Raw genomic sequence first — 13761 nt, 5'->3', positions numbered from 1 at the left:
TCGGAAAAAAGCTTTCAGAGGTACTGTGGCTTCTTGGCTTTCTTAATAAGATCCAAGCTGGGCATGAATGTGGAGTTCATTGATGGAGGGAGGGAGGCTGCAAATATTCTATAAAAAAAAGAGGGATGGAGGAATATAAAAGGACATCCAGGGAGATTAATGGAAAAGCACCCTCCTATCTCTAAGCTTTTCTCACACACACACACACACACACACACACACACACACACACACACACACACACACACACACACACACACATACACACACACACTTACATCCTGGTTGCCCATATCCCAGTAGGGTCTCTCTCCATAGGACATGACCTCCCACATGACAATGCCGAAGCTCCAGACATCTGAGGCCGAGGAGAAGCGATGGTACTGGATGGCCTCGGGAGCGGTCCACAGCACCACACTCTTCCCTCCATGCTGCAGGAGAGGAGAGGAGGAGAGGAGAGGAGAGGAGATGTGAGGAGAGGAGGAGAGAGGAGAGGAGAGGAGATGTGAGGAGAGGAGGAGAGGAAGAGGGTGTGGAGAGTTCGTAGAACTTAAGCTTTAATATTCTCTTTGAGTGGCTTTTCAACATATTTTCAGCAGATCAAAAGAATCTTTAGAGTCTGTTCACCTTGAGAGGAATCCAACAATATCCAGGGAAATAAAGCACCCAAAATATCTTTAATTTTCCTTCCTGAGAGCTTAATTATATGAAGTCACCTGAACCCGACATGAATTAACTCTCCTTTTGGTCCAAGGCCCATTAAAAAGATCACCTGTACATGTATGAGCTTGCTACCAACCGGCTTTGTGCCACTTTGACGGACATTAATTAGGAAAAGGAGAATGTAAAAAAAACTAATCTCAAAAGTTTTCACAGTTTAAAAAAAAATTGTTAGCACTTTCTGAGACATACTTTTAATGCTTTGTAGTCTTCTTACTGTATAATCATAGTTATAAGCACTCATGCATATCCAAAATGTCTAATAACAATGATCATAGCACATTCCAAGGCATTTCATGACTCATTAGGTCAAATATCATAATACTTCCCTCAGACATGATCCTAGTGCATTTCACATAGTTGTAATACACTGTATTCTTTTCATAGTACAGTATGAAAACTATCAAAAGTGAAAATGGATTTTACATTTGTTCTTGCATATATTTAATAGTTACTTATAATCATATACTATAACAATAATGTTCATATTATATTATTATACCGGTGTTAAAATTCACATAGTTGTAATACATTATATGATACTACAAAAACAATGTCAGTGAGGGGCCAGTAGTTATGTATTATGAATATAAAGTGTATAAGTATTATGGTACTTGACTTTATTATGTATGATACTGTGCAATGATTATTGTTATAAAGACATAATTTGCATGAGGTCTAATAACTATGACCATTCAAAGCTATAAGCAGATTATAACATTGTCCTGTTGTTACCAGTGAGGTGTAGATGGCCTCTATCTTGTCCTCCTGAAGCGGCCTGAAGCCGGACACCTTGCAGCCCAGGTTGGAGTTAACCAGCACCTGAGGGCAGCAACACAAACTCATTAGCATCGCTTACATTCGGAGAGGAAACAATCTCAGTGTGGCCAAAGCTCCATCGCACCCGGGACAATCGATTGTTTACAACAACAAATGATTTGTGTTTCTTCTGCATCGGGGAACCGCCACACAGTGGAAACCAGAAATGTGACGAAACCATTGTGGACAGCTTTGTCTTGTGATTTTCTGCTCCGCGTATCACTGTGATAAAAACACCACAGCCAAGCGATGATCAAAAAGGGCGTTTGCAGATTCCCCCCCCCCCCCCCCCCCCCCCCCCCCCCCCCCCCCCCCCCCCCCCCCCCCCCCGCCTGGACGAAACGTATTCGGCGACCCACGTCCCCCTCCATCATCCCCTCCCACCTGCTCCCTTACCTTGTGCGCGGCCAGCCGCTTGTGGATGAAGCCCATTTCGGTGAGGTACTTCATCCCCGATGCCACGCCACTCAGCATATCCATCAGCTGCATTACACTCAACTGGCCTTCGTGTTTCTGAGGTTTATGGCGAGAGGGAAGGAAGGGAGGAGACCGGGGAGGAGGTGAATGGAAAAAGGAAGGCAAGAAGAGGAGAGTTTAGTGTTATATACAGTATATATATATATATATATATATATATATATATATATATATATATATATATATATATATATATATATATAATATGTAATGTAGTTTGTATGCGGCGATCCGAAAAGGCGGGACATCTGTTACTACAGTACAATGATGTGCTCACTGAGCTAAATCCCTTTATTTGGAGGATAGAAAACAGGCCATTCATTCATATCATTATAAACCATGCCGCGGTGGTTCACACAGCAGAGGGGCACGATAACAGTTTACAGAAGCTTACAGCAGAAACACTACATTTGTGCGGTTAATTATGGTGCAAGCACTGCTGCACCAGGACTGCGCTGTAATGATAATAATAATAATAATAATAATAATAATAATAATAATAATAATAGGGAATTTAGGATCATTAGAGAAAAATGCCTTGTTTGTGAAACGACTCCGAAGCGGACGATCATGGCGAGGCTTAATTTGTCGATTGGGCGGTGAGCAAACACGTCGGCATATAAGAAGATAAACGCCTGGACGCGCGCACAAGCGGCACATAACTTACCCGGAGGAAGGAGTCCAAGGCCCCGTTGGTCATGCTCTCCACGATGATCATCATGGTGTTACCTGGAGGCACACAGGGAGAGCAGGTGAATACGTGAAATCAAGGGGAAATGGAGAGAATCAAGATGAGGGGGGGGGGGGGGGGAGAGGACATTTTAGAGAGCTAATAGAGTCAGAGACTCTGAGAGGGGAGGGGGGGGGGGAGAGAGAGAGAGAGAGAGAGAGAGAGAGAGAGACAGAGAGAATAAAGTGAGTCTAGTACACTTGGCAGCCTGGCAGGCATTGTGAAAAGCCATTCCTGACCCAGTGAACTGTGGTGAAGCCAGAAGAACCTGTGTGCTGCCCTGGCTGTCTCAGCAAGTTTAACGACCCTCAAACACCCACCCACACACACACACGCACACACACACACACACCTACACACACACACACCCACACACACACACACACCTACACACACATAAACACACTTATACACACACACACACACACACGCACACACACACACACACACACACACACACGCACACACACACACACACACACACACACACACACACCCACACACACACACACCTACACACACATAAACACACTTATACACACACACACACACACACGCACACACACACACACACACACACACACACACACACACACACACACACACACACACACACACACACACACACACACACACACACACACACACACACACCTACCCGTCCCCAGGCGTGCATGTTCATATAGACTCCACATGTGCACAACAGATACACCTACACACACGCACCCACCCACACATGCACACACACACACCTACACCAACACCCACACGCACACACTGTGGCCAGGCACAGATGGCAGGGATCCAGCAGTGCTATGAAGTGCACGGAGGAGGAAAATGAGAGTGCAGCAGTTGGAGTGGAGAGGAAACGGGGAGAGAGGAGGAGTGGATTATGGGAGCTTCAGAAAAACCTTCATGGATATGTAAACCGCTAAGAATGAAAGGCCTAGTTGTGTACAACATAAACGTGATATACGCGATCTGCCCCACGCAGGCACATTACAAAAAGATGGATAACTTGGCACTGGGACACAAACAACTCCCGGTTTGCCAGAATCACCGGGCTTTCAGGAAGCCGTTTGGAAAAGGTCACCGACAACACCGCGAGTCTGCACGGAGACGCACGCTGCCATGACACGGCAGCCAATCACATAATTCATTTGAGTTGGAGAGCGAATTTTACTGTGTTGGTGTGTTGCTCAGGGGGGGGGGGGGGGGGACAACAGATGCATTCAGCTACAAACAAGGAGCTACTTCAAAGGATTATGTAATTTGTTACGTGATTACCTGCTAAAGAAAACGTGTTTTAGAGACGATGTCTAACAGAAATGCATTGTGTCACAGAGCTGCCTCATGCAAATACAGAGTCCATCCTTTCAACACGTATTGAGTAAGCAAATCCGTGGCACTTTGACTTCACTCTCCGTATGCATCTCGTACGGATGGGCTCAGTCAGGTCGCCAGAGGAGCCCGAAGAAAATTGAAATATCACACATTCTTGTGTGAAAAGAGGAAAAACGTGGCCGCAGCCAATCCGACTGGATAAAGCTGCCAAGTGGACCCTGATCTGTATCCAGCTCCACTGTGGCTGCTGTCACAGCACGTGATGGCAAACAGCGCGGTGGATCTGCACTCCGGGGGCCGAGTGCGGGAGGTGAGAGCAGTTCACCCGGAGACGCTGCGGGTGAAAATACTCCGGCGAGGTATCAAATCGCCCCATTGCCATATCATATGACCAGGGGTGGAACGTTACTACTACTGTACTTATGTGGCTTTTTGAGATATTTTCAGCTGGGCATTTTCATTTTCGGTGACTTTATACTTCTATTCTGCTGCATTTCAGATGGAAACATTGTACTTTTTCACGCCACTACATTTATCTGACAACTGAACATACTTATATATATACAGATTTTATTATTGAGACATATGTAAACCGTAGCTCTTATTATTATTATTATTATTATTATTATTATTATTATTATTATCCAAATTATACTCTAAGCACATCCATCCAGCCATCCATTAAACCACGGACAGGTCGCCAGACCATCAAGTATTTAGAGCTGATACTAATCTGTACTTTTACCGACTGCAAATGGTATTTTAACCTTTTAAACCCCACGGCCCAAAATTGGCCATTTCCAAACAACTCAAACACCAACTGAAAGAATTATTAAAATATCATAATCATCACTTTGTCAGGAGTCAGCCCACTCAGCACGTTTTCGGAACCAGCAACCCGTAGCTCGGTGCTATCAGAAAAAGCCAGATAGCAAAAAGCAAGAGGACTTAACACAGATTCTAAACATTCAAATTGCCCAAATGTCCATTTTGCCTAATTAATCTGTACTAAAACCTCACTAACTTTGTTCTGCTTTAATTTTTCAAAGTCAAACTTTGCAGAGAGACTGGTCCCATATTGTGCTATGATCTCCGTGGTTTTTGACCTTTGCTGTGCATCCTTCCAAGAGATAATCATCCTGAAAGTGCTTTTTTTCCCTAGGCGAACCTGGAAATTCAACTTTTGCTGTCTTTCATCTTTATTCACTCTTAACCAGTAACAAATATAATAATATTTACACATCTGAACAAAAGCACACATGGTTTGCCTTTATTATAACACAAACATTATTCAAATAGCCTTTGTGGTTGCAGAGATACACCCTTTTTAGTTTGGGTATGTTATTTCGAGCAGAAACCTAGAAAATAGGTTTGGGTTTAAAAGGTTAAAAGCAGGACACTGAGTATTGTAGTAACAAAGTATTTTCACATTGTGCTGTTGGTACTTTTACTTCGCTAAATCTTAGTCTTGTGTGTGCAAAACACCTGTCATACATAAGAGTGGATGGGACTATGTTTTCATGTAAAGCAGGTGATTTGTACTCAGTATGTGGGTGCGTGTGTACTGTTTGTGTGCACTCACGTGTGATTTCCTGCCTAGTGAGGAGGCAAGCAAGCAGGTGTGTGTGTGTGTGTGTGTGTGTCAATAAAAGTGAAAGAGAGCATACAGGACTGCCTTTGTGTGTGTGTGTGTGTGTGAGGGAGCATGTACGTGAGTTGTCGATGAATGACCGTGTGTGTGCATGTGTGTGTGTCTGTGTATGTGTGTGTTTGCGCACGTGATGGTGGGAGAGATTGGAGTGGATCTCAGTGCCCCGCTGGGTCTCTAGCACCAATTACTGTACCCTGCACATCTGCTGCCATCCTACTGAGCACAGAGTGTGTTCGGGCACCATGCCCACGCACACACACACACGCACACACACACACGCACACACACACACACACACACACACACACACACACACCGAGCAGTAACAAAAACTTCACAAACTCTTTAAAGCTTCTCCCTTCACCTGCCATTCCCATTAACCTCTACCTCATCTTCTCCGTCTCTCTTTTCTCCATCTCCTCCCTCCCTCCCACTTCTTCCATCCTGTTTTCACTCTAGGACCCCAATTGCTATCTGTCCGCGGAAAATGGGCCTTGATGTAGCTCGGCTGCTGCTAGCGTATGGCAGCCGTCCCGTAACCCCACTCTCTGCTATTCAACACGTTTCTTCTTTTCCCCGTCCTCCCGTCACGCCCTCTACGCTGTGAGCGCGCTAACCCCCTCCACGCGTGTGATATTGAAGTGGAGTATCACAGTGCTCTTCCCGATCCTCCCCTCCACATGGCCATGCTCATATTCCTGTTTTTCTTTTCTCATTTTCTCATCTCTCTCTCCATGGTGACCAGAAGTGGTAACCCCCCCCCCCCCCCCCCCGCCAATCCCTCCCCCCCTGCGCACGTGTGATACTGAAATGGTCAAACTCCAATTCCCCTTTCTGCTTCCCTGCGGACTCAACAACCCTCCTCATCCCTTCCTCCTCAGTAATGGAGGTGATGAACCCCCTTTGTGATACTGAAGGTGGTCAAACTATCCCATTCCTTCCTTTGATCCTTGGATACCTGAGATCCCCCTGAGCTTCTCTTCATCCTCGCCTTCCTCGTCAAAGTGCCTTTCGCTTGCTTTCTGCTTAATCTGCCGCCCCGTCCTCCTTACCGGTGGTGATGACGCCCTCCAGCCGGATGATGTTGGCGTGGTCGAACTGCCCCAGGATGCCGGCCTCGCTGAGAAAGGAGCGCCGCTGTTTGTCAGAGCAGCCGGCCCTTAGTGTCTTAATGGCCACCGGAAGCTCTCTCTTACTGGGGAGCTTCAGGCAGCCACGACACACCTCCCCAAAGTCGCCTGTAGTGGGGAGGGGGGGAAGGGGGGGGGGGGGGGGGGGGGGGGGGTTGCAGGTTAAAGCGATGATGCGGAGTAATAACTGTGCAAAGATTAAAATAAAGTGAGAAGGCATACATTGTGGGAGTGTTGGGACTCGGGTACGAGGAGGCAGAGAGATGACGCAAATGAACAGACAACATTGAGGGAGAGAGACGGGAAATACAAATGGATCAAAGGGAGATCAAAGATGGGGTTCGGGTGCAGGTGAGAGGGCGGGACATCGAGTGCGGCCGAGGCAAACACTGGAGCTCGATTCTGTCGGAGCAGGAAGTTGCCAGACTGATGGAAGCCGGTTTCTCTAATTTGTCTGTTAGAGTGCAACTGCGAGCTGTTGATGGGCCACGATATGAACGGTTAGGAATTATTTTGCATCTGTTAAAGACGGAGAGAAATGCAATATTCTGTGCCGTGCACTCATATTCATTATATCTTTCTGATCCGTAAAGCGTACTACTCAGTAGTGAAATGTCTCTCTCTCTCTCTTTGTCATCATGCTTAAAATGTACGCTCTGTCACCATGGGATGTGTGGTTTGAAAAACATGGGAACAAGGCAAGGGAGGGTCAAACAAACACAAGTTGCCTTCTGGGAAATGTTAAATATTGGGAGCTTGACCCAATCAAAAGACTTAAATGACGGATGTCTCACTTTGAATACTAAATCCCTTTAAACAAAAAGAAAAAAGCAACATCTCAGAGTTGAAAAGTGCAACAACGGCGCGTTGTTACCACGTACGGCCGGATCACGTACCTGTGTGCACAATTCTCTCTATCTTGATGCTGGAGTTGTCCAGCTCTTTGGCAAAGGCGTGCACGGCCTGCAGCAGGTCCTCGCAGGTCTCCGGGTCAATGTAGGTCCTCCGTGTCGGGATCTTAACTGAACACACAAACCAATATGAGGCAATGTCCATATCGCACTGAAAAAAACGAGGCTTAAACAGCCCCCCCCCTCCAGACTGATGTGACTGATTATTGCCACTCCAGGCTGTTTGATTGACAGATGGGTCATTCTTACAATCTCGTGGCCCCATCAGGGACGAAGAGGATGAAGAATGACAGATCGGTGAAGCGAGACTTTCCATAGTCCATCAAAAAAAAAAAGAAGGAAAAAAAATCAGAAGAACAGCAAGCCATAATTTGTGTTCCGCATGCTTGTCTGTACACAAAAAAATACATTAAAAGATAAAAGCCGGCACTGGTCCCGGCGGCAGGAAATGTCCACGTGAGGCACGATCCAGATAAAAGAAAGGAGCCAGTCTCAGATTGAGATACCATAAAGCTGCAAATATCAGCAAATAACTACGGATAGCTGAGCAAAAGAGGCGTCTGCTGCCTCTCGCTCGACACAAAGCAAAACCTTTCCCACATCTGCGCCGCTTTGTGCTCTATTGAGAGAAACTGGCATCCCTCTGCTCCCTTATATAAAAAATATTCCCTCTGAGTTTGATCAAAACGTGCTCTTTTTCTTTTTCATCCACAGACTTCAATCAATACCTCAGTTGTACCTTTGATGTTTGAGATAGCTGTTACACTGCTGCTATCAAACCGTGACTGTAGGCATTCATCTGTGGTTATAACAAGCGAGCATAACCCCGACATTAAAAATACTTTGCCAGGAGCTGATTTTTGGGGCGACTTTTTCTTCTTTTTTTTTGGGTCATATAAATAGATACTAAACGCTTTTGTTTACGTTTTCATAACTTCTCTTGTTTGTGTACGCTTTGACCTTGCACATCTCCAGAGGGAAGGGGAGTGGGGGTGGGTGGGGGGGGGGACCAAGATCAAAGGCTTTAAGTGCTCAAATCTGACTTTGGGTTTCCTCCATGCGGCTTTAGTCATATCACAGGGCTCTTCCACAAGGCTTTTTGTCTTCTTCCGCTCCTTTCAAAATGTTATCTCACTCAACACACACACACACATATGCAAAATAACATAATCTTCGGACAAAAAATGTAATTTGGGACGGGACATAATAGAAAGTAAAATGCTGAGGCAGAAAACCCCTTACCCACTTGCTACTTTGTTGTTAGATTCAGAGTTTGGGTACTGGTGCTTCCCAAAAATAATGAAGAAATCTCCATAAATAGCATGACTCTATGTCCCCTACCCATCATGTGACATTTGATAAATAGCCTAGTATAAGTATAACAGCGATGTATTGTGTTAACACACAACAACAGGGTTTAATGTCAGTCAAGATAGAAACCTAGAGTCTACATTTTTAAAAAGATGAATTGTTTCATAGAGCCTCATCCGATCTTCAGAGGAAACAACTAAATGCTTATTATGTATGATTACATGGGCTAATTTATTAGGAACTCTACACAATCATTTCCGTGACGCTGATGAGACACGGCGATTGCAAATTTCAGCTGACATTTAAAGCTGCGAGTGATATTGAACCCGACTGTTCGGCGGCGCACAACAGAAACACGAGCGCCCCCCGACTCCTCCACCCGCCTCTTGTTTTCTTCATCGGCTGCCAATTGTATTTATCAAATGCTAACAACTAGCAAATAAACCAGCCCGCAGATCGCCAATAAGCATTAACCGGGGAACTACAGTTCTCGATTAGATGACCTTTGACCCTGGTTACTGCATGTTAAGGCCGTTCTTCCAGGAAAACGGCTGGTGATTTTCCCAAAAGCCTCTGAAATGTGATTACAGCTCCAGATTGATTTGAGGGATATACTGGCTGCCTCATAACGGCTTATTGATCCAACACGTACACACACACACACACACACACATTATATATAGTATGTTTGAGTACACACACACACACACTGAAAAGTAAATCCAAAACTTAACTGTGAGGCAAATTAAAACTTTTCTAATCGAGGCCAGGCTGAATGAAGGATCGAAGACTCTTTTCAGTCAAATAGGGTTTTCTAACACACTTTTGGATTTTGTAACCAGCTGTGTGATCCGTATCTACACGCACACACACACACACACACACACACACACACACAAACAAAAGGGGGTGCTCACATCTCTCATATAAATGAGCAATATTGGCGGAAAATGGCTAAAAACGACCCACACACACACGTGCATGCTCCATTGGGTCCGTGGATGATTACTTTCAGGGTTAACTGTGTCACTGTCATGAGCGATTGAGGGGAAACTAAAGCATAGTCACACATGGCTGCATTCTTCAGTGGACCACAGAGGGAGCGTCCACAGATTCTCATTCTAAACCAAAAGGCCTTCAGCGGGCCTTCATCGTTATCTTTTCTCCATTCATTTCCCCCGGAGACCTTCTCTCTCTCCGACATGATATCAAACGCTGACCGATATCTAAATGTGGTCTATTAACGGAGATTGCGGATGAGTCTTGATCTGTTCCCCCCCCCCCCACCTCCCACCGGCACGTTTCTAGGTCACATACTCCGACATAAAACTAATGTTCTGAGCAGTGTTCCTTATGATGTGCTTCTGCCAACTCACCTCTTCATACTCTCAATCTCTCCCCTTCTCTCCCTCGCCCCCTTTCCTTCCTCCTCTACTTTAGCACTCACACACTCACTTAGTCACTCATTCACTCCGTCTTGATGTATGGTCGAGGGATGTGTTTTTAAGGGTCTGGTGGGGCGAACAGATGGGAGGAGATGTCCTTTTTTTTAAATCAGGCTCTACATGACTATCACTACCTATCACACTCTAAGGCAGGACCTGCAGGACTTGCAACGCCCGAGTCACGGAACAGGAAGTGGACTCGAGAGAGTGCGTGTTGGAGAGAGTGGACACAAAAAAAACATGTCTTTGTGCCTATTTATATGAAAAAGGTAGGTGTGTGTGTGTGTGTGTTTGAAAAGCTGGCCAAAAATAAAAAAGCATTTGTGTGTGTGTGTGTGTTTCTGTGTGTATTGCGTGCTTGTCAGCTGTTGACATGTCTTTGTTTGGGCAGATTTAATTCCCAGCCGCATGGCTTCGGCTCATTATTCATCAAGCATAGTGCTCCAAACCTCTCCAGAGGGCTCAGCATGCTGGGAGATTAAACAACGCAATATGAGCACGCACACACACGGGTACCCACACACACACACACGCACACAGGAACTCTAAAATAACACATCCATCCTCCACGTCAGCAAAGCATTGGCACGCACACTTACACAGAAACAGGAAGAGAGATGTCAAACTGCTTCCATTCTGTCGCCTAGCCTATTAAGAGCTCTGTGAGCGGAGTAAAAAATAATAATACAACAACCCCAAAACAACACACACTACAACCACAACATTTAACGTCTGATGTCTGATTCGGAGGCGCAATCTCTGCTGCTGCCCCCCCTTATCTCTCCCCTCCTCCCGATTTCAATCTCTCCCCACCAAACTCTGCCGCACACACACACACACACACACACACGCACACCAACGCGCACACACACGCACACACCACCTAATGGAGTGTGTCAGCGTGCTCAGAGTTGGCTGAGCATGCACTCCGAATTAAGAATTAATGCCGCGGCGCTTCTTAATGCCTCAAAGGTCAATGTGTAATGCACGCGACTGTGTGCGTTGACACACATTCCAGCACGTGGAATAGGAAAGATAGCGCATTCATTGACAGATAGAGCGCCCCCCCCCCCCCCACACACACACACACACACACACACACACACACACACACAGAGTTTGAACAGAAACACCCACTGTGTCACTGTGGTAATAGAGTGATCAGCGCCGTCACTTACACTGGAAGTAAAGTTCCTCGTCTCCCTCTTGAGAGGCTTTGCTGTAGCCGCACTGTCTGCAAAGAGAAAAAAAAGAAAGGCATCAGACACTGTTTGGTCCCCCCCCGAACGAACACAAGCATCAGACGCTGTTTATCTTGCAACGCAGCGGAGCAGATTGTATGGAATGTGCAGAAACGGTGCGATGAGACGAGGACGAGAGTATCGACCGTGGAGATGGAGAGGATACGGAGAGGCGTTCCCGAGAAAGACCCCCGATGCGACGGCGCTGATGAGCAGCAGAAGGATCTGAGGCCGAATAAGTGCAAATCCTGCCTGATTTGACCGAGCGTGTCACACACACACACACACACACACACAAACACACACGCACACGCACACACACACCGATAGGCCCGTGAATTGATACGCTATTGTTGTTTCAACCCTGATGGAGGTTTTATGGAAAAGATGAACACACACACACACACACACACGTACACGCTTTCTACACGCATGTGCACACACTGTTATCTCTCATCCCTCGCCACCACATGGGGTCTAAAGAGGAAAGAGCTCTCTATGATCTGACTCCTGATGGCTTTTCAGCTTAAGAGGGAAACTTGGCTCTTAACGCACACACACACACACACAAACGCGCGAGCGCACAATCCACAAAAACACACACTGTTAGCGAGAGATTAACGAGTGATGAACGGAAATTCTGGATGGCCAGCAACACGCTTACTTGGATTAGAGAAAGGGAAAAACAAGACAAGAAGGAATAGCGAGTTTTTCGTGCATCGGAGGTTCTTCTAACAAACTGCTGATTGAATATTTTTTCGCAATACAGCCCAGATACACGTGGAAATACAAGGTCGATAAACGGCTACATTCAGAAGGACTTTGCGGCACGTTTTAGTTCACATCCTCGAGAGGTTTATATGTTTGTACACGGGTTCACATGGGTGTGATTTATGGTGAGGGGTGGTGGGGATGTGTCCCTACAACATTTCGTAATACCTACAATTGTCCGCACTTTCTCATTTGATATCAATTGCAAAAGCATTTCAATCCAACGATTTCTTTCTTCAAATATTATCATTTTTATTGCGATTTTGTTCTCGTATTATTATTACTATGTCTTTTGTTTTTCTTCTTCTCATTAAATGACAATTTGTTGGTATTTTGAGATATGTGGGGATGATTTTGCTGAAACACATATGAGCTATTAAAGTCTCGGGGTTTATACATTCATGGGAATGAAGTAGCACTTAATTGAATAGATGTCACAAGCATCTTTCAGAATGTTTCTTCCCCCAAACAAATGATACGAACAAGAGAAAAAGCATGCCGACACACGTGCTGACTCAGCAGAGATACCATGAAATATGGAAAAAGCAGGAGAGTAAATATTTGAAAGAACCATATATATATATATATATATATTTTAATCACCAGAAGGCAGGAAAATTATGTGGAATGCCCCTGTGTTTTTGTTTATATCTGCAAGTATGAGTGACCGTGTATCATACATAATTGTGGCTGGGTATGTTTTCAGGGATTGTATATGACAGGGACAGTCTGCCGAGTGAGCTTTGGCTGAGGACACCGAGGTGCACGGTCTGTACGCGGGAGGGTCAACGGGAGAGGTCGTCCATGTGTGTGTGTACCGACCTGGACACGCGCGCGCGTGTGTGTGTGTGTGTGTGTGTGTGTGTGTGTGTTTAAATGAAGTCTAATATCTGCCCAGGGAGCCGTCCGTTAATGCGACTGTCGGAACGCATCAGCGCTTCACGCAGAAGCAGCGCTCAGCTGGCAGGCAGTTCACAGACAGCGTGCTCTTCACGAGGATGTGCATGCGAGCAAAGGCGTGCGTGGAGAGGGCGGGGGTTATGCAAATGTGTGCGCAGAACGCTTGCGTTTAAAGGATTGGGGCTTGTTTTATTTACTTATTTATTTCTGCATGCGAGTGTTTGCATTGGAGGATGCGATAGGCTGACACATCCCTCAAACTGTGCAGCAGCAGCACGGTCTGAGACAAGGTCAGGACCCTGTCTGTCAAA

The 13761-nt window shown here is 45.8% G+C and overlaps 1 protein-coding gene across 5 annotated transcripts in view; it reads right to left on the bottom strand.

Moving 5' to 3' along the window:
• LOC117738732 (ephrin type-A receptor 7-like) overlaps positions 1 to 13761 on the bottom strand; it is a 135423-nt gene that overhangs the window by 4758 nt on the left and 116904 nt on the right. For 3 of the 5 annotated variants that reach the window (XM_034544813.1, XM_034544814.1, XM_034544815.1), the window contains 7 exons: positions 11717 to 11772; positions 7768 to 7893; positions 6794 to 6979; positions 2684 to 2745; positions 1936 to 2052; positions 1456 to 1542; positions 279 to 431 (listed from right to left, as the gene is read on the bottom strand). In XM_034544813.1, coding sequence (XP_034400704.1) covers positions 279 to 431; positions 1456 to 1542; positions 1936 to 2052; positions 2684 to 2745; positions 6794 to 6979; positions 7768 to 7893; positions 11717 to 11772 — 787 coding nt within the window. Of the gene's footprint in view, positions 1 to 278; positions 432 to 1455; positions 1543 to 1935; positions 2053 to 2683; positions 2746 to 6793; positions 6980 to 7767; positions 7894 to 11712; positions 11773 to 13761 lie in introns of all 5 variants that reach the window. The other 2 variants (XM_034544816.1, XM_034544817.1) reach the window with 1 other exon arrangement.

The sequence above is a fragment of the Cyclopterus lumpus genome, chromosome 11 (assembly GCF_009769545.1).
Source record: "Cyclopterus lumpus isolate fCycLum1 chromosome 11, fCycLum1.pri, whole genome shotgun sequence".
Taxonomy (NCBI): domain Eukaryota; kingdom Metazoa; phylum Chordata; class Actinopteri; order Perciformes; family Cyclopteridae; genus Cyclopterus; species Cyclopterus lumpus.
Note: the sequence above shows the minus strand (reverse complement) of the source record. Positions and strands in the feature narration are given on the sequence as shown.